Consider the following 26,798-nt stretch of genomic DNA (forward strand, 5'->3'; position numbering starts at 1 on the left):
CCTGGATACTTACTGAATGTGTACTGTGGAGAGACTGAGGGAATCTTCTCACATATTCAGGATGTCTTAGCTGAAGGCAAGCAACGGCAACGTATCAGGAAGTGCTGTCCTCCAAAAGGAAAAGATTTTTCCTATGTAGGTGGCCATGGCACAAAACATGATACCAGTGGTTCTGGGCTACTTACTGTGGTCGAAACGTTCTGGATTCTACTTCAGTTTGATCGAGATCCATCTGTTAGCAACACAGATGTAGCATCTGATACTGTCTCTCTTAGTCTTCTCTCCTCTAACAGCTTGAAAGGTCTTTCTGGTGGCAGCCACATGGGCCAGTAGAGTGAGCTTGCTGCAGATACTTGTGGTGCAAACCCCAGACATTGTGTTCTACAATGACAAAGTGATACTGAGACTTCATGCAAAGTTCATCTCCAGAGGAGTAGGTGAATTTCACCTCAATCACTTTACATGCGAGGAAAAGAAATACTTTGGGTATATCATGTTATGTGGTACTTCACTAACAGGATTAAATCTTTCAGACTTTTTCCATGTCTATCCATAAGTATAGATGGCCTCTCTAAAGGCAAAACTGTTTCCTCCCAAAGGCTGTCAAAATGAATAACATACACTCCTCTCTGGCAGGCGTTCCTCCCCTTACCAACTATCAAGGCTTACTCTACAAAGGCCCAGATAATTTCTTCAGCTTATTTATGAAATATGTTGGTATCTCAAATCTGCTACATCAAATAATCCCTTTACATTCATAAAGTATCATACCTGAACTGCACTGCTAGACCCAGTGACAGAGTTGGGGGAAGACTTTCCTTTTATTTTATTTTTATTGATGCAGCTAATACTCCTTGTTCCCATAGTTCCAAAGAAGATAATCCCCATCAGTGGTATCTCCACTTATACATACTCTAAGAAGACAGTATGGTTACTTACCCTACAGGAAGGGTGGTTCCTTGAGTTATTTTAGGCAACGTGGATTCTGTGACCTGCAGAATTTATATGTGAAGAAATTTAGGGCAGTTGTAGCCACTATATCTTTTTATGACCACATGTGGGAGCACATGGAGGCACAGATCAGGGCATGTTCTGACTGACATAGCTGTTCAAAATAATGTGAGCTCCTGCTCACAAGGTAAATGTGACTCAGTAGTCAGCTTCACACTGGCTGCAGCCTCTCAAAGAACCAAATACTGCACAGTCAGAAATCATTCTATGGCACATGCCTATATATATGTGTGTGTATATATATATAGAGAGAGAGAGAGAGCGAGTTATGGGCTGCACATTTTTTCTGAAATTTTAGACAGTTTAAAAAATGCATGCAGGACTTGTACACTACTTGTGCAGTGACTTCATGGTCACCTAGCAATGCCATTTGCAGGCAAGTTTTACAAAGTAAACTGCTATTTAAAGGTTAAGGCCATGTTCATTAGGTCTGCATTCTGAGCTATGAGAACTCACTGAACAGCCACCTAAAAAGCATCTCTACATCTCTAAAATTTTGCTCTTATGGAGAAAATTTTCCTGGGAATTGATTGTGATTGTCAACTCTAATTGCAATTCTAACTAATGCTTTACTCATAAACTTGCTTAAAACCTGTATTTTCCCTGTTTAAAGAATAGAATTTTCCATACTTTAAAACAGATTTTTTAAATAAATTATTTTTTTATTTTGGTACATTTGATGACAATTTATTAGTAACATATTACTTCCCTATCTATGAAGCCTTTCGAGATGTATGTCATCCAGAAGAAACTTTCAGTAAAGTAATTAAGTTCACACATATTGATTGCAATCTCTTTGACTAGTATGAGAAATATAATCACCTTTGTTGACCTTGAATCTACTTTGCGTGGACCTTGAGGAAGCAAGAATGTATTGCTTTCGGTTTATTCAGGAAACTGGAAAATAAATTCAGTGCTTCAGTGAATTGCATCAGTGTAGATGATGCATGAGAATGTCATGCCTCTGTAAACTAGGAGAGGAGTAGGCATACTTTACTAATTATTGTATAATTATTCATTTGCTTTGGCAGAATATTTCTTGCTTAATTACTTTAACACTTTGCTTTATATCTGAACTTTGCAATTGTCTCGCTTATTCTTTTATTCCACCATCTTTTTTTTCTTGTTTTACTTAACTAGGAGCTGGCTTTAGACCATGTTTTTGGATACAGAGGATTTGACTGTCGTAACAACCTTCATTACCTCAATGATGGTGCTGATATTATTTTCCACACAGCTGCAGCAGGCATAGTTCAAAATCTTTCCACGGGTAATTCAAGATGAAACAATACTTCAGACTAAAAAAAACTGCATGGCCAAGACAACCTCATAATTCATAATTTTGTCACCCTCTGACACCCTTTTTCTTTTTTGTATCCTGGTAGAGAATCCATGTGAGCATGTAAAAGAACCTATAGCTGTCTCTGTGCTCTATAGTAATTATAATAGGGTTGCCAAGTTCTCCTTTGGAGTCATCCTGTTCTGGTGACCAAGGGTATCTCCCACTCAGAGATGCAAATCAAATCTTCCAACTTAACTTCCACAGCTGTTTTGTTGAAAAGCACCATGAATAAAAGATAAGATGAATGGCTCTCTGGAAAGAAAAAACTAAGAACCTGGGCTGAGCAGTTCCCAAGTAGACTAATTCTACTGCCCATTAACACATCACAACAAAAGCCATGCTAATGCACAGTAGAATTCATCTACTGCACATTAAGCATCACAAAAAACTACGTGCCTTTGCTACTGTGCAGTAGATTTGATGTGCCTAAGAAAGACCTTTCTGAGCAGCCAAGATCAATTGTTTCATTTTAAATCTCAGGAAACAAGATCATATTGGTGCTATACATGCGTGTAGAGTATTTCATGAAGAGTATAAGAAAAAAGAAACTGAAGAGCAAGAACAAATTAAGCTGTACTTGACTACACCTTCACCTCCACTTTCCCTAGATTTCCCTGAAGAAACGCAGCTGGGAGTTAATATGGCTTTCAGCTGCATTTATTTCCTCTCATCCCTATTCTTTAGTTGCTATTGATTACCTACGGCAGGGGTGGCAAAACCATGACATACATGCCACACACGTCACAGGCAGCCTCTGCGTATGGCATGTGGCAGATCAAGGCTGGAGCTGGGAGGACAATGGCAGATAGGACAGGAAGCAGAAAGCAGAGCAGCAGATTGAGTAGGGCAAAGGAGTGGCACTCAGAGAAGGTGCAGGGTTCAGCTTCTGGCATACTTTCCAAAAAGGTTGGCCACCAATGACCTACTGGGAACAAACTTAGGGCAGTAGGACATGTGAAGGATCTTGCTGCCAAGAGGAAAGGAGAAGCAGCAGAGCCATCATGCTTTCATAGCTGTGAGAATGCCCTACCTAATGTGACCAGTGCATTGGGAAGAATCCTCCAGTTTCTCATGCTTTGGCCCCTTCTTCAGAGGGGTACAATTTGAACTTAACCAGATGAGCATGGCCATCTGCTTCCCCGGAGACAAGTAGCAGTGGCATACCTTGTACCACTGCTATTTGTCCCCAAGGAATATCCATGCCACATGCACTCAGGCATGCAGCAGGTCACCCTGGGTGGGGTAGGGGAGGTGGGGCCAGCAATTGTGGGTCCTGGGAGCCTCAGGGAGCTGCAACTGTGGCACTCCTGCAGCTGGGAGTCTGGCTGGCAGCCGAAGCATGGCTCTGGCTGGCCAGGCTTCAGTTTTGGGCGGCACATGCTGATGCCACATGTGCCACTTTGGTTTTTTTTGCCATGGCTTTTTTGAACCTCCCTCCCCACCGCACTGCAAGGTAGGGTACTCCTCCTCCTGTACCACACTTCCATGCTCATCTGGATGCAGCCCCTGGTTCCTTTCTACAGGTTTTTTCTCATTAGGCAGGTGGCCTGGGCTGTCCCCTTCCTGTGTAGGTTCAGCAAGATGGCAGCTAGAGGTTCTTTTTGGTCCTTGTTGAGACTCCTGAAAATCAACAAACAGCTTTTTTTTATATAGTAATTTTAAAACCATGTGCTATTTACTGCAAATTTGCTCTGTTCCATATAAATGAGAGCAAAATAAATCTTTTAAATTGGGGGCTGGCAGCCCACAACATGTGTGAGAGCATGGCACATGATACTATTTTGCCCAGCATACCACAGCCAGCCTAGGCTCCATGTAGCTGCTGCCAGCCACAGAATCTGGGCTGCTCACAGCAAGCAGTCAGGATGCTGCGAGCCCTACTGCAAGCAGCTCAGGCTCAGCAGCCCAGGCAGGCAGCTTGGAGGCTGCCACCAATACACCAGCGTCCAGAGCCCCAGCCCGGCTCCATGGCACTAGTGGCTGCACTCATGCAACCCCAGCCCCTTCCCCATCATGTGTCCCAAGGCACACATGCAGCTGCCACTACCGTAGACCCCAGGCTGCTCACAGCAGGCAGGCTGCAAGCAGCTACTCTGGGGTCTGGAGCCCCAGCACAACTCCATGGCCAGTGGCAGTTGCACATGCATCTTGGGGCACACAGTGGGGAAGGGAATGGGGGCAGAACAACCCTGGCACCTTCCCAGCTGTGTTCACCAAAGTGCGTGTGCAGCTGCTGTTAGTCACGAGCTGAGTTGGGGCTCTAGACCCCAGTGCAGCCAGCCTACAGCTGCCTGCAGTCTGGGCTTGGTGGCAGCTGCATGCATGCCTTGGGGTGCATGGCAGAGAAGGGTAGGATGACCACACATCCCGAATTGGGTGGGATAGTCCTGGAATGGGAACTTCAAGTCCCAGGCTGCATGACTCCAGGACTACACTTGTCCCAGATTTGCAGCATCATGCAAGGATCCACAGGAAACAGCAGGTTTCCCCATACAGGCTGGCAGCATTCCAGCCTGCAAGGGGCTGCTTGGGCCTTCTGGGAGTGGGACACAGGGGGCACCACTTGCATATGCATGCCCACCCACATGCACGTGGCTGGGAATACAGCCAGGCAGCATGGAGAGCAGCTCCCTGCAGGTAAGTCTATGAGCGGGGAGGTGGGGAGGCAGATTGAGGCCCTCACGGTGAGGGAGAGAGTGGGGAAGGGGCTGGGCCACTGCCCATCCAAGGCAGTGCATGGGGCTGCGGTATGGAGCAGGACAGAGCCATGGGCAGCTTGTCCAGGGGGCACAGGGCATGGGGCAGCTCCCTGACACTGCATGCACCCCCTGAAGGAAGAATGGGGGGCATATGCTCCCCAGATGTGTGTGAGGTAGGGGCAGATGCAGGCAACCTATTGCAGGCTTGGGGTCCCCACCCTGCTGCCCTCCCCCTGACAACCCCATGCCACTGTGGCAATGTGCCCCCTGCCTGCCTGGCAGCAGTAGGGATGGTAGCAGAGTGGAGTTATACCCCTTGCTGCTACTGGGTGGCCAGGGGGCACATGACTACCACAGGGCTCCCAGGGGAAGGGCAGCAGAAGCCCACAGTGGGCAGCCTGCATCCACCCCCGCTCAGCTCTGCTCAAGCCATGCTGCTGACAGAAGCGGGGCAGGGGAAGAGACAGATATGTGTCCCACTTTTACATTTTAAAGAGGTGGTCATCCTGGAGAAGGGGTGGTGGTTGCAGGCATGCAGCCAACTGCCACCATGGAGCCGGGCCAGGCTGAGGATCAGGCCTTTTGCAGCTCCTCCACTCTCCATCCCTGGCATGCCAACATTTTCCAAATCCAGGTTGCAGGGGTTTTTGGCACTCTGCCCAAAAACTTTGCCAACCCCTGCTTTAATTTGTTGTTATCCTTCCTCTCCTGCCCCCTTTGAGAGTATGATATGTAGCAATAGATTACTTTAAAAATTCTTCACTTCCATTGTAGTCTACTGTAAAATACTGTTGTTAATAAAAACTTGTTTGCATTTTGTTAGGAAGCCAGAGTTTCTACTTGGAGCATACTGATGACATTCTCTGCCTGACTGTGAATCAACATCCAAAATACAAAAACATTGTTGCTACCAGCCAGCTTGGTAGGTGATTTTCCATATTGACACAGTTCTACTTAAATAAAATCATCGGGGCACTGATTTGTTGCTGGCTTTTGATTTAAGAATCTTGGTTTTACCAATGTTGCTGTCCTCAGATTATTTTTCACCCTTAATGAGATCATCAGTTTTCAGTATTTTTTTATGATTTCAATATGTCTGCTACGTTGTCATCTCTGTGAGTTACTAGATTTTGGACCATGAAATACCATGCATGTAACAGTGGGTAAAATCAAAGGCTTTAGTAGGTTGCACCAACTCATCTCATGTATTGGTGATCATCTCATTCTCACTTCCTGTGCTCAGAGCACTGTTCAAAAGTATCGCAAAACCATTGCTGAACACTGGGAGAACATTTTAATGAAAAACATCAGTGAAAAAAACAGTTAAGTGCACAGAAAACAATTACAACAACATCTAAATAGCAGTAATGACACAGAAATGGACTCAACTCTGAAATCATACTTATTTGAGACATAGTGGATGTGTCTACACAAGACTAATTCTACTGTGCATTAGCACATCATGGCAAAAGCCATGCTATTGCGCTAAAGTGAAGTAGAATTAGTCTATTATGTGTTAGCATCACTAAAAAAAGGTGTGCAGTAGTGCTGGTTACTGTGCATTCAGTTAGTACCTGTTATTACAGGTACGAAACTTAATGCGCAATACCTACAGCACATTAATGCACATGTAGACATGCCCATTTACTCCTATAAATAGTCCCAATGGCTTCAGGTCACAAGTAACTGTTACATGATCATGACCCTTTGCCCACAACTTCAGAATAGAAATACATTTTCAAGTTTTCCTTTCACTTAATTACACCAGTATTAAACCAGCAAAGTTCTATAATCACTGGTGTACTAACTTATTTATAACCCTGATTTTTATCACTGGGAGTAGAAGTCCATGACTACTATGCTAATGAACCTTAGCAATAGCGCAGGAAAACAGAAGCATATCAACACTTTAACAAACTTGTAGTCACTTTTACTGAGTGCTGTCAAGTCCCATAGAAACTAATGGGAATTGGCTTTCTGAGCAGACTCAAATTAGAGGATATATATTTAGTCTGTACCTGCAGACAAGGCTCTAGAATGGTAATACATTACCCTTATCTGATGTACAAGTTCAGAATTCTAATACAGGGGAAATTATTTTTTTTTAAACCGCCAAGTAGAGTTATTTAGTTTCTGTGTTATGCTTCTTTATTCAGTATCCTTTTATTAAGATATTACATGCTACTCTTGCTAATATTTAGCTTCTGTCAACATTTCTGTTAGAAACCTTCATTTAGAGAAGTTGAGGACTTACCCATAAAAGTATCCCGAGGTGACGTTCAGCAGAAAAAGATTTCAGGACAGAAGCAAGGATTACTTTGCACTTTGGGAACAAAGTTGGGGAAAAAAACCTCCTTGGCATTTTTTGTGGCTACCTTCTTATGTTTAGGGCTAAAATGTATAGAGAAAATGTCCATTTCCATATGGTTTTCATTCTGTATTTGCTTCTGTCTCATTCAGCTATACCCACAGTGTCCCATTAAGGATTGTAATATTTTAGAACAATACATTCATATTTGTGTGAGCACATTTAATCCTGGAGGGTCTCAAAAGAGGTCATAGATTGGCAACATATGATATAACTGAAATGTAGTCATTTCTGCTGTGGGTGGGTGGCAGCCAAACATAGTACAGAATGCTGTGTGTGTGCTAGATTTTGAGTCAGAATCCTAATACAGTAGTTTTTGAGTCCTTTTAGAAATCTAAGATCTGTTATTTTCAGAATTATTCCTTGAAATAGAATACATAGACATTTTTCTCAACAAGTTTTCTATGATGAGATAGCACAAAAAAAAACAATTATTGCAGACAGCCCCTTTTCCCCTCCTCCTTGAGTGCTTAATGAGAACCCGGGAAATCAATGTTTATAATGTTCGGTCAGTAATCTAGACAAGTATTGACTCTGTTTAAAATTCAAGAAATCTAAATAGGCCTGTATAGGATAACATTTGTTTTACATGCAATTTTATTTTTAATCTGGAAAAGTAATAAATATTGTTGTTATATAAAAGACAGTGCACCCAAAAGGTTCAACAGTATTCCTGCTTTTTCTTTTTTGGTTTTATTTATTCATATCCATTTTCAAAATTTTACTTTTGTGCTTCCTTCTGGTGCTGATGTTGAGTACTTCAGCATTAGAAACATGACTTATTTCAGCTATTGTTTTCCCCTGGTGCTTCCTCATTTGCCATTGCTCTCACAATGCAGGTGATATGACAGAATTTCCAGGTAAGGTTGTTTTGTTTGTGAGTTCTAGTCAGCAGAGTTATGTAAAGTTTCATGTTACCTTGTTGTATCTGTGTGAATTGCGGATACAAGTGAAACATCTACAGACAATTTATTTTGCATGAGATTCTCCATTAGTGTATTGTTGTCCATTTAGAACTTATCTTATTTCACAAACAACAATAAGTAGTGTGGTTCTTAAGCTTTAAATGTTTTTAATTGTCTGTTTTGATGCTCCATTCTTGGAAACTGCTTTTATAACACTGAAGGCCTCACAAAAGGAATTAAGTCTCTTTTAATTTATCTTTTTTGCGTTTAGGTACAACTCCTACTATTCACATATGGGATGCTATGAATAAGCAGACTCTTTCTATGCTGCGGTGCTTCCATACCAAAGGGGTCAACTATGTTAACTTCAGTGCTACTGGCAAACTGCTGGTATCAGTGGGAGTAGATCCAGAGCATACCATCACAGTGTGGAGGTGGCAAGAAGGTAAATCTAGAATCCTTGTGCTTTCAGCTTGAGAAAACTATGTGGGGTCATGTACTTTGTCTGCCCAGGCTTTGAGCTAGATCCCAGAAAGAACTTAGGTTAGAGTGATCATATTTCTTGAATCTCAAAATGGGATGGGCCCCCCTCTCCCTGCTCTTGAGCACGCTTAGTTGTTTCCAAGCTCTGGTCTCAGCAGAGCTTGCTAGGGTGTAGGGGATGGACATCTGTCCCTGGCATCTTGTTGGTTCAGTCCGGGAGAGTTGTAAAAATGGGACAAAAGTGACAGGACATCCCAGACAGGTATTTAAAATGGAAAGTAGGATTAATGTTTACTCTAATTTAGGTGGAACTACAGTGCCCAAGTCAAAATTGTAATCCACCGTCTAATAATGGAAGTGCAGCTCACTCTTGGACATTAATATGCCACAGCTGCCTTCAGTTCTACTTCTGTGCATGCCTAGAATTGCCCTAGTGAGCAGTTTGGTATTAATCTCCTACTTAACCTCAATCAGGATCCAGAAGCTAGGCAGTACCCTAGTGGCATCATGCTCTTGTATTGTGTTAGGGTGCCTAGAGCTTTATTTAGGCATGGTTTTATTATTTATATCTAGATAAATAAAATACTCTGCATCTGTACTCAGCTTCTAAACCAGTGATTCTCAACCAGGGTGCCATGCCCTGAGATCCTTTCAAGGGGGTGACAGGTGTGCACAAGACAAACCCAGAGGGCACGTCCAGATGAGTGTGAACCTGTGTTTCCCTGGGGAGAAGTAGCAGCTGATACTTGTCCCCGGAGAATGCCCATGCCATGAGCACTCTGGCGCGCAGCAGGCTATGCCGGGTGAGGTAGGAGAAGCTGGGGCTAGCAACTGTGCTAGCCCTGGCAGCCTTACTTGGGGTCCTGGGGGCCTCTGGGAGCAGCATCCTCAGGCACTACTGCAGGAGGAAGCCTGACCAGCAGTTGGAGCATGGCTCCGGATAGACGGGCTCTGGTTTTGGGCAGCACGCACTGCTGCCACGTGCACTGCCCCACTTTTTTTTGGCATGGCTTTTTTTTAACCCTGGGACCTCCCAGGGTCAACCCCTTCCCCCCGCTGCGCGCACGCACACACACACACACACACACTGCATGCCTGCATGTGCAGTGTGTGGCACCACAGATGGGTCTGCAGGTCCACATACCACGTGTCTGAACTTGTCTGGATGTGCCAAGAGATTTCAAATAGGAAAACATAGTTGTAAAAACATTTGACCTGTTCTGGTCATTCTGAGTTCTTGGCAACAGAAAAAAAATCCATAGTCAAAACACGTAAGTGAAAACTGGGGGCTGACATTTTCTGAGGGGGTGCCTTGAATCTAAAAAGGTTAAGAGCCACTGTCCTAAGCTGTTCCGTGTGCCACCTCCCAGTATAGATTACTGGTGGCAGACTCAAGGGCAGTCTGCAGTAGGGCTCTGCTTAAGGACCCTGACTCAGAGCATAAGGCCATAAACAAAGTGGCCATGCTTTCTGAACCTGGGTGGGCTTTCCGGAAACAAAAGCGTTGCAGCTCTTGTCCTAGATTTTTGGGGGAGCTCACATTAAGATAAACAACTTCTACCGAACCTTTCCCCACTGAGAGCAGGTTCTCTGTGATCTCATACTGAAGTGAATCATCTCCTCGTCTTCTAATTCACAGAAATGCTATACATCTCTTGAGCATCCATACAAGGTGACATTGATTCCCATGGACATCAACGCCACTCTGTTTTATGTCAACAACTGTGGAGATGCCCAATAAGTGTAAGAGTGGACTCTAACCTGAAAGACATTCCTGGTTTTCACTTACCAAATGAGAAGGATGTAAACAGAGGCACTATTAGTCACTCATGGAACCTCCTGGAGGTCCCTTAGGCCAGGGAGCTTTTTCTGCCCCTCATTGCACAAGAAATTAACAGCTGCCTTCAGACACCATTAGGAGAAGCCCATACTAGCACTGCTGGAGTGATGGTGCAGTGCTTCCCTCCATGGAGGCATCCCCCAGGCGGCACCCACCTGCAGACACCCGGCCCAAGCAGTCCCACAGGGCACTGCAGCCACAGAGGGAAGCACTGGGCCCCTGTGCAGCTCAGGCAGGCAGGCTCCGGGGAGGAGAAAAAAAAAATCAGGATCGCCACGTTTTTTTCTTCTTCAGTGCAGCCTGCCTGCAGAGCCCCTGAGCTGCACTGGGCCTGGGGCTACCCTCCGCAGCTACTAAGGTAGCAAACTAAAACACCTTGGACATGTTTTATTTTGCTATGTCCCAAAGTCATTTAAAGCACAATATGCTACCAAACATGCAAACAGTAGTGCCATTAAAGCAGTGCTAAAGGGCATTTAACCCACTTTAAAAGCCAATTTTGTGATGTGTACAAAGGCCCTTGGTTACTGGTATTCCTGGCCAAATCAGGAGATGCAAGTGTTCAGAGGTCTTAGTGCTATAGAAAGTTTAGCTTTCGGTTCTGCTGTAGATCAGTGATAGCTTTTCCTATCAAACTGTCACCATGTAATCACTCAGAATCAAAATGCTTCATTCTTTGTCACTATTTTTCACACCCCCAACATGTTTATCCCCATGTGGTGCTTGAGGTTTGACATTAAGAAAAATTATTTTTACTTGGAGTGGACTAAAACTCTTAACCCCTGACACTACCATTCATTTTGATTTTGTAGATGCTGCAGTCATGGGCCTCCATTCAGATCTGGACTGTGAGGCTCTTTCTAGGCTGGATTCAGCCTGGGGCAGCAATAGCAGTGGTGGCACTGACCATTGCAGCCGTGGCAGCCACCATAACCATGGCAGCAGTGAGCACCATAGCAGTGGGGCAGGCATCCATGTGACAGGCAGCCACTTGCCTGCAAGAGGCATATGAGCGGTGGCAGGCCAGGCAGCCACGGACAAGCAAGGGCTGTGTTGTTACACAACCCTCAGTCGCTCCCCTGACACTGCAGACCATGTCCATTGGGGCCCCATAGTCTGTGTCAGACCATGCCCATTGCAGGCCATGTCCCCAACTTCTAGTAGCCCCGCAGGTTGAATGGAGTAACTTCACAAACTAGATCCAACCCATAGGCCATATATTTGATATCCCTATCTTGAATGGTTCAAATAGTATTTTTCAGAGATTTATCCTGGTATGCCTCCAGTTAGCAAATCATGGCATGGCTCAGGCTATCAGAGCCAGGGTGGCCTAAGTTGCCTGTGTTAACTTCCATTGTTAGTCCTTTAAGTCGACATTCCCTAAAACTTTACATGAATCCCAGGAGGGAGCACTGACAAACCACTTCAAATTAAAAAAAGGACTTTCACTTTTTTAAAAGTTATTTATGGTTGCAAAGAAACACTTAAAATCTCACTGAGTAACCAATGAACTGATACCTGCCTGAGTTTTCAGAAATAACAACAACCAGAAACATAACTCTGATACATGAATTGTTCCATGTATTTTGGTGGGAGGTAACTCAGTTGTCATACTTAAGACTGGAACATTGCTAGCTACTACACTAGCCGTCGAAGGGTGCAATAAGAAAAAGAAGTACTGTGTTTTGAAGGCCGATTACAGCATTTTCCAAGCATGGGGAATAGAAAAAAATAGCCCATAAAGGATGTCTTTCAAGATAAATTTGGTAATGCTATAGGTTGGTTGGTCATATGAGTTTTCATCTTCCTGAAGAGGGACTTCAGTGTGTGGAAAGCACTGCTCTAACCCACAAAGTAGAACCAGTCAATATCTTTATAATATCATATGGAAGGTTACTGTTGCAGGTAAATTTAGCTTTATTTTTATCCCTTCCTAATTAAAACAGGGGCTAAAGTGGCCAGCCGAGGAGGGCATCTGGAGAGGATATTTGTTGTTGAGTTCCGCCCAGATTCAGACACTCAGTTTGTGTCAGTTGGGGTAAAACACATGAAGTTCTGGACATTAGCTGGCAGTTCTTTGCTTTACAAAAAAGGAGTAATTGGTTCCATGGAAGATGCCAAAATGCAAACCATGCTTTCTGTTGCCTTCGGAGCGGTGAGTTCAGGTTGCTTGTAACGGAATTTCTTAATATATATATTTTAAAAACACTGAAAGTTTCCACATCCATATTGATGCAATTCCCTTCACCGGCAAGACTCTGTGTAGACCTTTTCTTCTTCATTTAAATCAGGGCTTTAATAACATATCGAGCTGTGGATAACTGACAAATTTCTTTGTTACATGAACATCTTCTGGTTAATTTTAGAATCTTCCCAGAACATCTCCTGATTGGCTTTTATACCCTCTGCTTATATTGTTTAGCAGCTGAACAGTTTCTTAAGAAAATGTTAACATTTTAATTTCCACAAAAATGTTTGCCTTTACCTATCCTGTTTTGTGTGATGTATAGTAGTGATCTAGTTGGGAACAACACTGTGTGTCCATTAGGGCATCACTTAATTGTCCAATTTTTAGGTCTATATGATTTTATGGGCACAAGCAGGCATGTGCTGGCATTGAAAGGACAATAATAGTGTATGACTATGATCTGACTCAGCCTACATTTCATGCAGAAACCCAACAGCACAAGCTGTATTTGCCCTCTACTTCAGAAATGTTCCAACCTCAGAGAATATATGTCTGTGACATTGATTTTCATGAAAAATTATGCCTTCACTCAGGGTCAGACCAATTATCATATTTGGGGCCAGGAAGGAATTTTACCCCATGGTCAGACTGGTACGGACTGTAGGGGGTGTGGCTCTTACCCAGGATCTCTTTAGCATATATTGACAACATTTCATAGAAGCAGGAAATTGCTTGCCCGGGTTCCCCTGCTTTTCATGTGGCAGGTTAGGGTGTTAGGTCTGTGCTCTGTCAGGGTTGAGGATCTCTTATGTGTAGTTTAGATTCTGGATTGTGTAGGATGGTTTAACTAGGGATGATCCTGCCTCTGGAGGTCCCTTCCAGCCCTGCTTCTCTATGATTGTATGCCTAGACACCGTATGTGGGATAGTAGTACTGCAAATACTGTTCACATGAATAAGCTGAAACACTGCAGCACACCCGCACTGGGTAACTGCTTTGCAGTCACCTACAGTGAGATCCCCATTGACACATACTTGAAAAAGAAAGGATGACTATTTCCTTACAGAAAACCTAGGTCCTCGAGACATAGTGTGAATTCCCACATCCTAGTCTTCAGCTGCAAACAGGCCCTGAAATGTCAAGAAACTGAGGAGGGTCATACATAGTTACTCTTCCCTTCGTGCCAGTGTGTAGGTGCGCTCACAAGCACAGGACACATGGTATAGCCGTGATGAATGTGGCTGTTTGAAACATTTGGAGTTCACGTGCTTACCTACAGTGGGATCTGACTCCAAGAACAACCAATTTGTTCCTTCCCAAAGGTTCTGCTAAATTCCAGTGCTTACATTGTCATAGGCTTTTCTGTGAGACATCCAATATCTAAACCAGAGTTCTACCTCAAACTGTAAGAAAGATTTTTTTTTTTTATATTAGAGATTGTTGTTTGTTACAGACTAACCTTACATTTACTGGTGCCATAAACGGAGACGTCTACGTCTGGAAGGATCACTTTTTGGTTAGACTGGTAGCTAAAGCTCATACGGGTCCAGTCTTTACAATGTACACAACTCTTCGAGATGGACTAATTGTCACTGGAGGGAAGGAGAGACCGTAAGACACATACCTTTTTAAAATGCATAGTATATGTCTGTCTTAGATTACTTTGACTGTTATTTATGCTGTTCTCCAGAATTGCATAGTGCTTAAAAACATGTAACAAGGAGAGGAACCTGCCCCACAGAGCTTATAGTCTTAAAGGCACATAATGCATCAAGAAATGGTAATACATAAAATATGGGGCAGAAGAGAAGGTGAATGTGGGTCACAGCAATAGAATGGGAAACTTAAATAGCATGTGCAACCTCATTACAGGAGCAGCTATAAATGTGGTACAACTTTCTTTCTGTTTAGGGGACATTTGGCTTTATGCCCCAGGCTACTTCTTTCTCCAGTTTCTTTATTTACATGTTCTTTTTTTTCAGAGGTACAAAAAATGTTTAGCAAAGTTTACCAGTTTCAAAGCCAGGGTGACAGTGATTTGAGATTAACAGAAAGAACAACTTGCAGTTTATATAGTAGAGGAGCTGTTTTGGAAACTATGAAAAATTGTGATTTACTATCCGATGGTTATGCTAGTTGCTTTTCTTAATGCAGCCATGATCAAGCCTCCTTTAACTACAGTAAGAGATGGTACTCATGTTATGCACGAATGTCAGAAAAATATCACAGTAGAAATGTAAGATGCATAGAAGTGGGGAGCCTCATGGAATATAACATGCTTCTTTTCAGGACAAAAGAAGGAGGTGCTGTAAAGCTGTGGGACCAGGAGATGAAGCGCTGCCGAGCTTTTCAGCTTGAGACAGGACAGATTGTTGAGTGTGTGCGTTCCGTTTGCAGAGGAAAAGTAAGTGAGCCAACACAACAGGTTTGCAAGCTCACTGTCCATGGTTTGTTACCTGTAAAACCTTGCCTGAATCTTGTTGAGTATTATATGGAGGAGTGGGAGGGCAATGAAGAGCTGATGATTAGGAAGGCCCAGATGTACAGGAATCCCTTTAATTCCAGGCATTAATTTGTCTGATTTATATGCTCATCCGCATGCCCAGGTATGGGATTTGTGTTGCAGGGAGATCTGTGAACATATTTAGAAGCCTTGCTATTTCTGTGCCTCTGAGAGCCAAATTCTGCCCTTGGATCAGTGAACGTGGAACTTCAGAGAAGCTCCTGCTGACTGTGGGAATCACACATGCATGTGGAGGCCTAATTTGCCTTGAAGCCCTGAGTCTCCATGCAAAGTCAATGAAACTACTTGTACTTCAGGCTCGGCATATGCTTAAGTACCTTGTGCTAAATTGAATCCTTAAAGATTTAATATAGTCTTGACCAAGAGCAACACTTGTTAAAAATAAAAGGCTTTTGTTTTGTGTTCAGATAATATGTTCAGAAAAGAAAAAGATATTTTTAAAGTAAACTGCAGCACCTGCTTAACTTGCATAATCTTAAAATCAGTAATAGACTGCATCATAGAAACGTTGAATCCTAAACTCTTTAAATAGTTTTCTAATACAAAAAAAAGGTGTGAGTAAAACTTTATCACTCAGCGTTACTAGTAATTAACTTTTTTGGGTACAGGGAGAAATAGAAATTGTGGCCTAACTTTTAAGGTGGTATGCACAGAGCAGCATGTCCAGCTTGTGCTCAGCAATGTCCTAGTCACAGATGCAGCTCAGGCATTGCCACGCATGTTAAATGACAGTTAGCACAAGTTAAAGGAAGGTCTAACAGCCCATTAGGCTAGTATTGTTAAGGCACAGAAGGAGTGTTGTGGCTAGTACTACATCCAGCCACCTTAATCTGAATGAGCAGGTACCCATTTACAATAGGATCAACTGAGGGCAGCCCAGATGTGAGTACAGCAGTTGAGTTTGTGCTTCTAGAGCTGCAGTGAGACACTTTAAGCAACCGCTCTGCCATCTAGTCCTTGGCACAAGCTCAAATCTAAAGCCATTTTCTCTACTTAACTTTACATAGTGGGCCTAGAAATTCAGACATCTTGTGTTCTGGTCTACAGTCAGAGGGACAAATCCTGATTTTTTTTTTCTTCCCCTGCACTGGCAAAAAGATCTCAGCTACCACAATCTCCCATCCTTGGGGCACTGTGAAACTCCTTTGACTGAGAGACCATGGCTACCATGATCTCCCAGCCCCAGGGTCTCATGTACACCCAAGGCTGGGATATTGCAGCAGCCATATTCTCCCAGCACCAGGTGTTTCACACCCCCCCAAAGCTAGGAGATTGTGGCAGCTGTGACCACCCAGTCCTGGGGGCACTCCATGTACCACCAAAGCTGGGAGGTTGCAGCCATGCCCCATGACTGCCAGGACCCAGCTGGGTTCCAGCACCAGGAGGCGTGCTGTCAGGACCCAAGATCCGCAGTTGCAGGGCTCTAGGGCCCAGCAGCTGTGGGGTGCTGCTGGGACCAAGTGGGCAGCTGCTGGGGCTGAGAGGCCCTTCAGTTGCAAGACTTCCAGCCTTGCTGTGCCCCCGTGTGATCTCATTACCTTGAGACCCTGCTACACATGCAAATTAAAGCTGGGTAGCAACCAGCTATAAAGTTAGTACACATTTTCCAGGCCTAACTTGATAGCTGGTTGGAGCTTTTTATGGCAGAAAAGCTACTTTGCACATGTCATTGGTCTCAAGGTAATTATGCATTTAATCAGTTAATTATATGATACCTGTAATGTGTAGAAGGGGCCTTAGACCAATTTAGGCTTAGACAGAGGCAGGAATAAGTCTGTCTAAAATGGTCAAACTGTACTTAGGAGAACTTGATTATTGTTTTTATTAAGGCCCCGGTAGAAATATTTGACTAATAGGAGAATCCAGCTCTAAATTAGCATAACAGGATTTAAATTACTCCAGATCTTACATCTCCTCTGAATTTCACCCACGCATATAATATGAGTTGTCTGTTGTCATTGTCATTATATGGTAGTGGATGTTTCTATTTGACTGTATAAAAGATTGGGGGAGATTAGTGGGGAAAATCAACATTGTGGAGAGTACTGACATTAGTAATAGTGTTATGGATGAGTATTGCATTTCTGTGGAAGCAGCATCACTGCTACTCCAAACCTGTGCATTTCATAAGCAGTCCAGGCAAGACATATATGAATTCTGTAATATGTACAAAAATCCTCTAGGGACAAGGTTGATACTCATCAAAGGTCATTTGAAATCTCATTAGCAGACATGAAGTGTGAGTTTATTTTACTGCTGATTTAAGATGCTAAATGAAGAAACAATACAAATTAAAACCAGTTACGAAAAGTGCTCTCTAAGAAATCAATATTTTAATGCATTAATATTATATAAACTATATTGATAAGCTGTTTCCCACCACATTTCAATTACAACAGGGCAAAATTTTAGTAGGAACAAAAGATGGGGAAATACTTGAAGTAGGAGAAAAAAATGCTGCCTCAAACCTGCTGATTGACTGTCATATGGAAGGGGAGATTTGGGGCTTAGCAACTCACCCCTTGAAAGACATATTTATCTCTGCAAGTAATGATGGAACAGCAAGAATCTGGGATCTCTGTGACAAAGTGAGTAGCATTAAACAGAAACACTTGTCATTAATAGCAGTAACGTTACATAACCAAGCTGTATGCTGCCTCCATCCACACGTGCTTCACTGAGGTGCATACATGCAAAGGGGCAGTGTTTGCCCTGTAATTTTATGATATTTCCTTCTTAATCTATAGCTGTATGAAAAAACAATCCTTTGATGACATCGTTCAGCGGTACTTCTAAAAGAAAACTAGTGGCATTTTTCTGAGAGCTACAGTTATTCGAAAACTAGGACAGAAGTACCTCCTGTCCTGTATGAATTGTCAAATGGTTTTAAAATAGTTCAATCTACAGTGGACTGAGGAAGTGTCCTAACTGAATTCTGACAGGCAGTCACACTTTCCTCTGTCACAGGCTAGTGTGACTTCAGACTGTGCAGCAGGCACTCCCAATGCATTTACTGTCAGCAAACATAACTCGTTCCTCCACCTCTTAAGCTTTTTTAGCTTCATTCCATAGCATTCTAGCATAGACCTGAATGTGTGTTAGCTCCCTGACTGAAATTAGTTATCTAGAACTCGCAGAAATTCCTAACACCATTTTTTTTTTGGAAAAGTTACATGTGTTGTGACACTGCAGAGGAAGGGTCTATTTGAAATAAGCACTATTTCACTTGAAACTTTAAAAAGTCATTGCAATATTTTTGCTTGTGCCAGACTACATACAATCATGTAAAAAGTGACTTTTGTGGTCCAGATTACTTTACGGTGGGCACGTCTACATAGTTATGCTGCATTAAGTTTAGTACCTGTAATAACAGGTAGTAACTCAATGTGCAGTAACCAGTGCTACTGTGCAGTAGTGCTGGCACACACCTTTTTAGTGATGCTGATGCACAGTAGACTAATTCTACCACACATTAGCATGGCTTTTGCTGTGATGCAGTAATGCACAGTAAAATTAGTCTATTGCATGTTTAGTGTCTCAGACCTAGTGCCTCAGAAAACAGGGAATCATTTTTGAAAATCAAAATTAAGTTAAATATAAAAACAGGCAGGCAGGTAAGGGTGTCAGGCAGGAGCAGTGTAATGATTGTTGACGCTAATTTGTTTGATAAATCATATCCAGTAGTTAAATACAATATAATCAATGTTGAAACACATTTGAAAACTGATTTAACCACCTTGCTTGTGGTGTCAGAAATTTTTGGAATTATTGAACTGTAATTCAGTCTTTATTTTCAGATCATTTCATGTTGTGTTCCTGGTAAAAAGTGACTTATTTTGTGAATTTTCACACCTGTTTTGAGGAACTTCTGTGCAATTTTCTTCTGAATGGTTTTGATTTTCTCATAGACACTTTTTATTTAGCAGGTTTTATTGATGTTATCAATTTTTTCAACAACAAGAATAATAATGATAATAAAGCATTGCTTTTGTTGATATAGAAACTGCTGAACAAAGTGAATTTAGGCCATCCTGCTAGATGTGCTGCATATAGTCCTGATGGTGAGATGGTTGCTATTGGCATGAAGAATGGAGAATTTGTCATTTTGCTTGTAAACAGTCTTAAAGTCTGGGGCAAAAAGAGGGACCGGAAGTCAGCTATTCAGGATATCAGGTATGTCAGAATTCCTGCTGACAAAAGACAGTATGACTTGGAAAACGTACAGTGCTTCTTTAGGAGCATTTCATTCATACGAGTTCAACCCCTGAGTTGGTTACCAGATTATATAACCTGTCATTTGTTGAAAGGTAATTGTTGGTTTGTAGATATATGGATATTCATACTAGTTTTGTACATAACATGATCATCATATATCACACAAGTGTTTATTTCCATAGCTAATTTAATCACTGAGGTAGTAATATAGCTAATAATTTTTGGGTATAATCCCTTTGACAACAGGATCTAGCATGTTGGAACACTGCAACATTACCAAACAGGACTGGGAAATCCTACTGCTTATCTTCAGAAGATTAATGATGCTCGTCACATATTGAGTTAAGCACTATATACTAATGGAATATTAGCATCCCCAACTATATCTGATAGCTTCATGCATCAATGTGCCTTTCTGATTTTATTATATAATCATCAGTGGTGAGGTTTGGTTTGGTTTGGTTTGGATTGGATTGGAATTTGTGTTGAAATAAGCTTTATTGGTCTTTTCTTAGACTGAATATTTTGTTGCCTAGGATCAGCCCTGATAACAGATTTTTGGCAGTGGGTTCCCAAGAACATACTGTAGATTTTTATGACCTCACTCAAGGCACAACTTTAAACCGGATAGGCTATTGCAAAGACATTCCAAGCTTTGTCATTCAGATGGATTTTTCAGCAGACAGTCAATACATTCAGGTATGTGTTAACTGATTGTACACTAGGTTGCAAGGACTGGTTTATCATCAGATTTAATAAAGGGATGTCATTAAAAATGCAAAAGGCCTGCCACAACTCAGCACTGCAAAGCATAAAGAAAGGAATTCAATGCATCCAACAAGCATTCACTAAGGATGTTGGTTGTTCGAAGAGATTAAATGCCACCTTGCTATGAATTAAGCCATGCACTAAACAAGCATTTTGGAATACTGGCATTCAAAAAAGTGCCCCCATCAACTGTGACTGGCACCAAAATTTCTTTCAGTGCTGAAAGAGCAACCAGTTTTGCCAATAAAGGTGTGTGAATCTAGAGACAGGTCACTACTTTTTCTTCTCTTACCCTTCAACAGTAGGGTACAACAATCTGGCTTAAAGCTGGGTATAGCTAAATATGCAATAACAGGAGAGAGGTAAAAATGCTTTCACAGTCTGGACTGCAAAGCACCCATAAAATAGGTGATCACATGCTCATGCACCTCTTCACCTTAGGCTCAAATGTGCCTTTAGAGTGCTGACAGCCATGTAGGGATGCTGAGCTACGCTGCTACCATAGAGGCTGCAGAGAGCATTAGCCACAACATGTCTTGGGGCCCTAAAGTATGCAGGCAGGGCATGTCTGATCCTAATTCTATTACGAGGGTGCAGCATACATCCCCTCCTCCTGCCACAATAAAACACTATATCAGGAGTAAATCATGCTGGAATCTTTTGTTCCTTGATTAGAACTAGCATGGGTATGCCTGTCCACTCCACTTCCCTGCTGCAGTGAGTACCCATCCTCAGAGAAAAGCAGTAAGCCTATCTCTCTAAGATGAGGCATTGTATGTCTCTGCCCACTAAGTAGATCTTTAAGAAGCAAGCAGCTGAGTAAAAGCCAAGCAGAAATGGTGGCATTCTAGTCTATCCTGGTGGCCTGAATGGGCACTTCTGGAGTAAAAAAGCATATGTATGTCTGTCTTTCTTTTATCCCCATAGCTCAAGGGCTAGGATCCTCACTAGGATTCTGAGCAGCTAGCAGTCTTGGGTCCTAGGCCTCCCTCACCCAGGTTTGTAGGGAAGGGTTGATCTGGGCCTTTCTCATTTCCTACAACAACACTCAAACCATCACCCACAAATCAACCATTGCTCCCTCTCTTTTCCAGTGCTCCTCTTGATGCTGACCCACTAACCTAGTCATTGGTAAAAATGGATGGAAGACAGTGCAAGGGGGAAGTCTTCTTTCTCACTTGGAACAGGCCAGCAGCCACCTCCCTGAGCCACCCACCCTCTGACATGCTCCCTTCCTTCTTCCTGGCCCCTCTTTCTTATGGCTGCCCAGGTAGCTGGCTTCAAAAGAGATGCTGGAGAAGGGCCTGATAACAGCTGACCTGTGGTGTGATTATTAAAAGTGCTGTGCTGGGAAGCCAGAGAGACCCAGCTATGAGCCCTTTTTGCACGTGGATGGCCTAGAACCCAAAACCTCCCATTTGCCAAACAGACCCGGTCTGTTTTTAGGTGACTATGTAGTTGCTCGTATGTGTCCAGGAATATAAATTCCCTGCATATGTAAGTGTCCAAAATGCCCTGTAGACAACCAAAAAATGGCCACTTAGATGACCAGGAAAGAATAAAAGTCACTCAAAGTTCATTTCAGAGTTTTAGCAGTCATAGTTTCCTTCCTTCCTTTCCCAGGGTTGGAGAGATGCAGTACCATACTACCTGAACCCAGATATGAATTTTCCTTCCAAAATGTCTCCACAGGCTTTGACAAGAATGTGTGAGATGCTACAGCAAATATGCAGTCATCTGAGAGAGCCTTTGTGAATTATGACAGCAGTTCTCCACCTTTTAGACTCAATGCACCCCTCCATCTCTCTTCTGAATTCAGCAGAAACCCATTTCAAAAAACAAATTTATTACATTGTATAAAAACAAATATGACTGCAACTCTCCTGTTGCAAAAAACTCAGAAAGACCACAACAGGTGCAAGTGTTTTTGGCACTACAGATCTCTGTTTGAAATCAATGTGTGGATATTGTGAATCATATGCAAGTGTTTGCACACCTAATAATATTAATATTGTGTCACACTGTAACACCCTTAGTGCGGTTGAGAATTGCTGGCCTATAGCTAATGGATGTGAGTAGACCATTTATCATCAGTTCATCCAGTCCATCTGATGTTGTTACTTTATATTGTATATAACTCGATTGTAACTGTTCAAAGAAAACCATAAACTTGAAGATATAAAGCTTCTTGCTACATAGTACCTATGGCAAATACAATTGTTGGAAAAAACGGTTTTTGATTTTTAAATATTGGCTTCAGGTATCTCAAGGTTAACAGTTTCCATTTCTACATTCAGGTATCAACTGGTGCCTATAAACGTCAAGTTCATGAGGTGCCACTGGGAAAACAAATAACAGATGCTGCACTAATAGAAAAAATCACATGGGCCACATGGACAAGGTAATGCATTGTGAAAGTCTGGAGATCAAAGCACTTAATTGTGCCTGACTCTGGGGGTATGGACATATGAGCAAATTATATCAAATTAAAAGTGGGGGGGAGGCTTGCTGTGTGCACTGCTCTGTAGTAACTGTTTCATGTGTCCACTCCTATTCCTTGGTAAATGGAAACCAAGCTGTAGTAGCTTAGCCCCATTTCACTAGAAGTAACCAGTTCTGTAAAGTAATGAAAGTAATAAAATGAAAGTAAATTTTTCATTTATCATGATAGAAGCTTGGCCACATGAAGCAGTTACCACCAGGGGGTGTAGATCCCCCTGCTTTTAACTTGGTATCAATTATTTGTCTGTATATCCCTGTATACAGAAATAGGTTAAGGGAAGGTACTCTTACAAAAAATGCAGTAAGTGCAAGGATTCACAAGATATAATCAAATTTAATACAAATATATTTAACATTCAGTAACATTCAGTGCATTGGGCTGCTTTATATTTGCAAAATGGTTGTTGCTACAAAAAGCACTAGCTGTTAATTCATAAAGTCCTATCTATCTACACCATTAAGTAGAATTCTTTACCCACATAGTATTTAGTTTCATGTCTCTTCACTTGCTGGGTTTCCATGTGGAAGGAAGTTAATACTTAGGGTTTAGAATTGATACAGGCATGAAGCAGATGATCTGACAATTTACAGTGACATGATAAAACAAACACGCTTATCTTTACGGGACCCAGGGGAAAAGTGAGAACACACCCACTTGTACTGCAGTGTTGTCAAGCAAGTAAAAGAGTCTGCTGAGCCTTAGCCATTATGTGGGCCTCCTGTCAGAGAGTGTGGGAGGGGGGCAGATAAAGCTGACAGATGAGATCTCGGCAAACATGAGTAATTACAAAGAAACACTCCAATGTGAGGGGAAAAACAGCTGTTTTAAGAACCTCACAAGATACAATGTATAAACTAATCCCCTTGCTTGAGACTTTAGGGCCCAGGGGAAAGGGTACTGTTCAGAGATATATAACTGATGAAAAATTTCACTGTGGGAAATTCACCCAGTGGAAGTACTGGGAGTATTCACCCAGGTGGGCATTTCACAGAAGCAAGACATTACTTGCAGCTTGTGAAGGAGGCCCAAATAGGGACCTGAGTCTCCTGGGGGAGAGTGGTTGTGTTTTGAGAAAATTAATACATTTGTGGGATATGGCCATATTTGGGTTGCTTGCTTTGATGAGGAAGCAATATTTAGGTATAATAATGCCCAGGGAATTGTTCTCTAGCAGAAAACAAGTGACTATGGTCACCCATTCTGTTCTCCTCTGAAGTCAGACACCACGTACTAAGCACACTGTCCAGGAAAGCTAGTGGTATGTATTTCTTCATGTTTAACTTTTTTTTTCCTTTGTTTTGGGGCAGCATTCTTGGAGATGAAGTCATTGGAATTTGGCCACGCAACGCTGATAAAGCTGATGTCAACTGTGCATGCGTGACCCATGCTGGCTTAAATATAGTTACAGGAGATGATTTTGGTCTAGTGAAACTTTTTGACTTCCCATGCACAGAAAAATTTGTAAGTGGATGTTTTAGATTTAATTTTAATCTTAAGAAAAGTAATATTCTTGAGTGCAAAAGAGCGTCAGTAGATTAGAAGTCTATCACATTAGCAACCATGCTTGGTTTTATATACTTGTGAAAGAATATACTCACTTTTATTGCTGTAATTTTGTCCTCAATGACAAATATTTCCTTCTTTCCAATAGGCCAAACACAAACGCTATTTTGGTCATTCTGCTCATGTTACCAACATCCGCTTTTCTCATGATGACAAGTACATCATAAGCACAGGAGGAGATGACTGCAGGTAATGTCTAATTTACTCTTGATGATTGAGAGTTGTTTGTCTACAAGTGTATGCCAACTCCAGTGCAATGTTCAGCATTTAACACTCCCAGGGCAATGGCCCATTTGGCACAGACACATGGAAATACAAAGACTGGATTAAAACATTCAAAATAGTTGACCATCAAGGATGTGGCTTTGATAAGGATATTAAATGCATCAGCACAGAAAATATATTTTTTATTCAAGAAAAAATAATGCAAACAACAGTGTAAAAGAATACAAGCTAGGTTAAAAAGTTATAAAGGATAGCAGCCTTACTGTCTCAGGAGTTAAGCCAAGCACTAAATGCCAAGTTCTGAGGAAAAACTTCACACAATTACTGCCGATTTTTCCATTATGTAGGTTTTATTCTTTGAGGAGACATATTTGGTACTGGCCACAGCTAGAAATGGGGCATTGCACTGATATCTGTTATAGCAATTCCTTTGCTCTTCTGAATATAATAAAAATAAGAGTTTGAATAGGATATGGATTTGCATCAAAATGACTTTATGTATAGTTGCAAAAATAATTTGCATCAAAATGACTTTAAGTATAGTTGTTAAAAATAATCTTAAACAGTTGGAGATTTCTGGAATTTTGTCTATAAAAATATTCTTCTGAGTTTTTATAATTTCTTGGGTGGCTTAAAAGGATTCATCTTCTCATTAGCACATTTCAAGGTACCAGAAATCCATGTGCCCACTGCTGCTTGAACCCATGCATTAGGGCAGTGGTTCTCAACCTTTTTTGTACCCATTTGTAAACATCGATGGCCAATCCCAACCCAGTGCCCCTCACTCCTGAACTGCTGTCCCTCACCCCCAGGCCCTAGCCTCCTGGTGTGTGAGGCAGGGAGTGGGTGTGTGGGGTATGGGGACCCTAAGCAGCCCCTTGCAAACTGGAACTGACAGCTTGCAAGGAAAACACCACAATTTCCCATGTTTTTCCTCCTTTCATAGATTTCATAGACATTAGGGCTGGAAGGGACCTCGGGAGATCATCGAGTCCAGCCCCCTGCCCAAAGGGCAGGAAGTCAGCTGGGGTCATAGGATCCCAGCAAGATAAGCATCCAGTTTACTCTTGAAGGTGTTCAATGTAGGTGCTTGAACCACCTCCGCTGGCAGACTGTTCCAGACCTTGGGGGCTCGGGCAGTAAAGAAATTCTTCCTTATGTCCAGCCTGAAACGGTCTTGCAGGAGTTTGTGACCGTTCGAGCTCGTCATCCCTTGGGGCGCTCTGGTGAACAGACGTTCCCCCAGATCCTGGTGGTCACCCCGATAAACTTATAGGTGGCCATCAGATCACCCCGAGCCTACGCTTTTCCAGGCTAAAGAGTCCCGTGGCTCTCAGCCTGTCATCGTAAGATCTGTTTCCCTGACTTCTGATCATGCGCGTGGCTCTCCTCTGGACTCTCTCAAGCTTCTCCACATCCTTTTTGAATTGTGGAGCCCAAAACTGGACGCAGTACTCCAGCTGCGGCCTCACCAAGGCCAAGTACAAGGGGAGAATGACGTCCCGGGATTTGCTGGAGAAGCATCTATGGATGCACGCCAGCATTTTGGTCGCTTTACTAGCCGCAGCATCACATTGCAGGCTCATGTTCATCTTGTGGTCAATGATGACCCCCAAGTCTCTTTCTTCTGTAATGCTATCCAACGTAGCACTGCCGAGCCTATAAGGATGCTGCAGGTTTTTCCTCCCAAGGTGGAGAACCTTGCATTTTTCGGTGTTCTCTGCTCCTCAAACTGGTGAAAGCAAAACTTGTGTCATGTGTGGTAAGGTTGTAGCCATGTTGATCTAAGGACATAGCCCAGAAAAGGTTCTTAGGGTCAATCCGATATCTTTTCTTAGACCAAGGGAATAGTTGACCAAGGGAATAGTTGGAGAAATTTTTCTTTGCAAGCTTTAAAATCCCTTTGTCAGGCTGAGGAAGCATCTAGCTGGTGTATGTGTGCACTTCCTGGATGGAAGGAATAATAAAGAAGCCAGAGACTGGCATGCAAGGCAGGCAAGAAAGCCAGTTAGTAAAAATGGAAATGGAGGCATCAGGAAGTGAGAGAGAGGCTGGTAGGGAGTGGGGGATAGAAGGGGGATGTAGCAGGTAAAAGTGGAGAGGTACCTGCTACCTGGGGAGTCAGATGTCTGGCAGGTTGTAGTGTGTTATAAATCCAATGTCT

General features: G+C 42.5%; 1 protein-coding gene across 1 annotated transcript in view; it reads left to right on the forward strand.

Moving 5' to 3' along the window:
* EML6 (EMAP like 6) overlaps window positions 1-26,798 on the forward strand; it is a 324,512-nt gene that overhangs the window by 283,198 nt on the left and 14,516 nt on the right. The window contains exons 29-40 of the mRNA XM_090049525.1: window positions 2,152-2,281; window positions 5,876-5,974; window positions 8,597-8,770; window positions 12,595-12,803; window positions 14,290-14,447; window positions 15,126-15,240; window positions 17,760-17,948; window positions 19,361-19,533; window positions 20,091-20,274; window positions 22,641-22,744; window positions 24,154-24,307; window positions 24,498-24,598. Coding sequence (XP_089905651.1) covers window positions 2,152-2,281; window positions 5,876-5,974; window positions 8,597-8,770; window positions 12,595-12,803; window positions 14,290-14,447; window positions 15,126-15,240; window positions 17,760-17,948; window positions 19,361-19,533; window positions 20,091-20,274; window positions 22,641-22,744; window positions 24,154-24,307; window positions 24,498-24,598 — 1,790 coding nt within the window. The remainder of the gene's footprint in view (window positions 1-2,151; window positions 2,282-5,875; window positions 5,975-8,596; window positions 8,771-12,594; window positions 12,804-14,289; window positions 14,448-15,125; window positions 15,241-17,759; window positions 17,949-19,360; window positions 19,534-20,090; window positions 20,275-22,640; window positions 22,745-24,153; window positions 24,308-24,497; window positions 24,599-26,798) is intronic.

This window comes from Crocodylus siamensis, chromosome 1 (assembly GCF_052110815.1).
Source record: "Crocodylus siamensis isolate JL-2025a chromosome 1, ASM5211081v1, whole genome shotgun sequence".
Lineage (NCBI taxonomy): Eukaryota > Metazoa > Chordata > Crocodylia > Crocodylidae > Crocodylus > Crocodylus siamensis.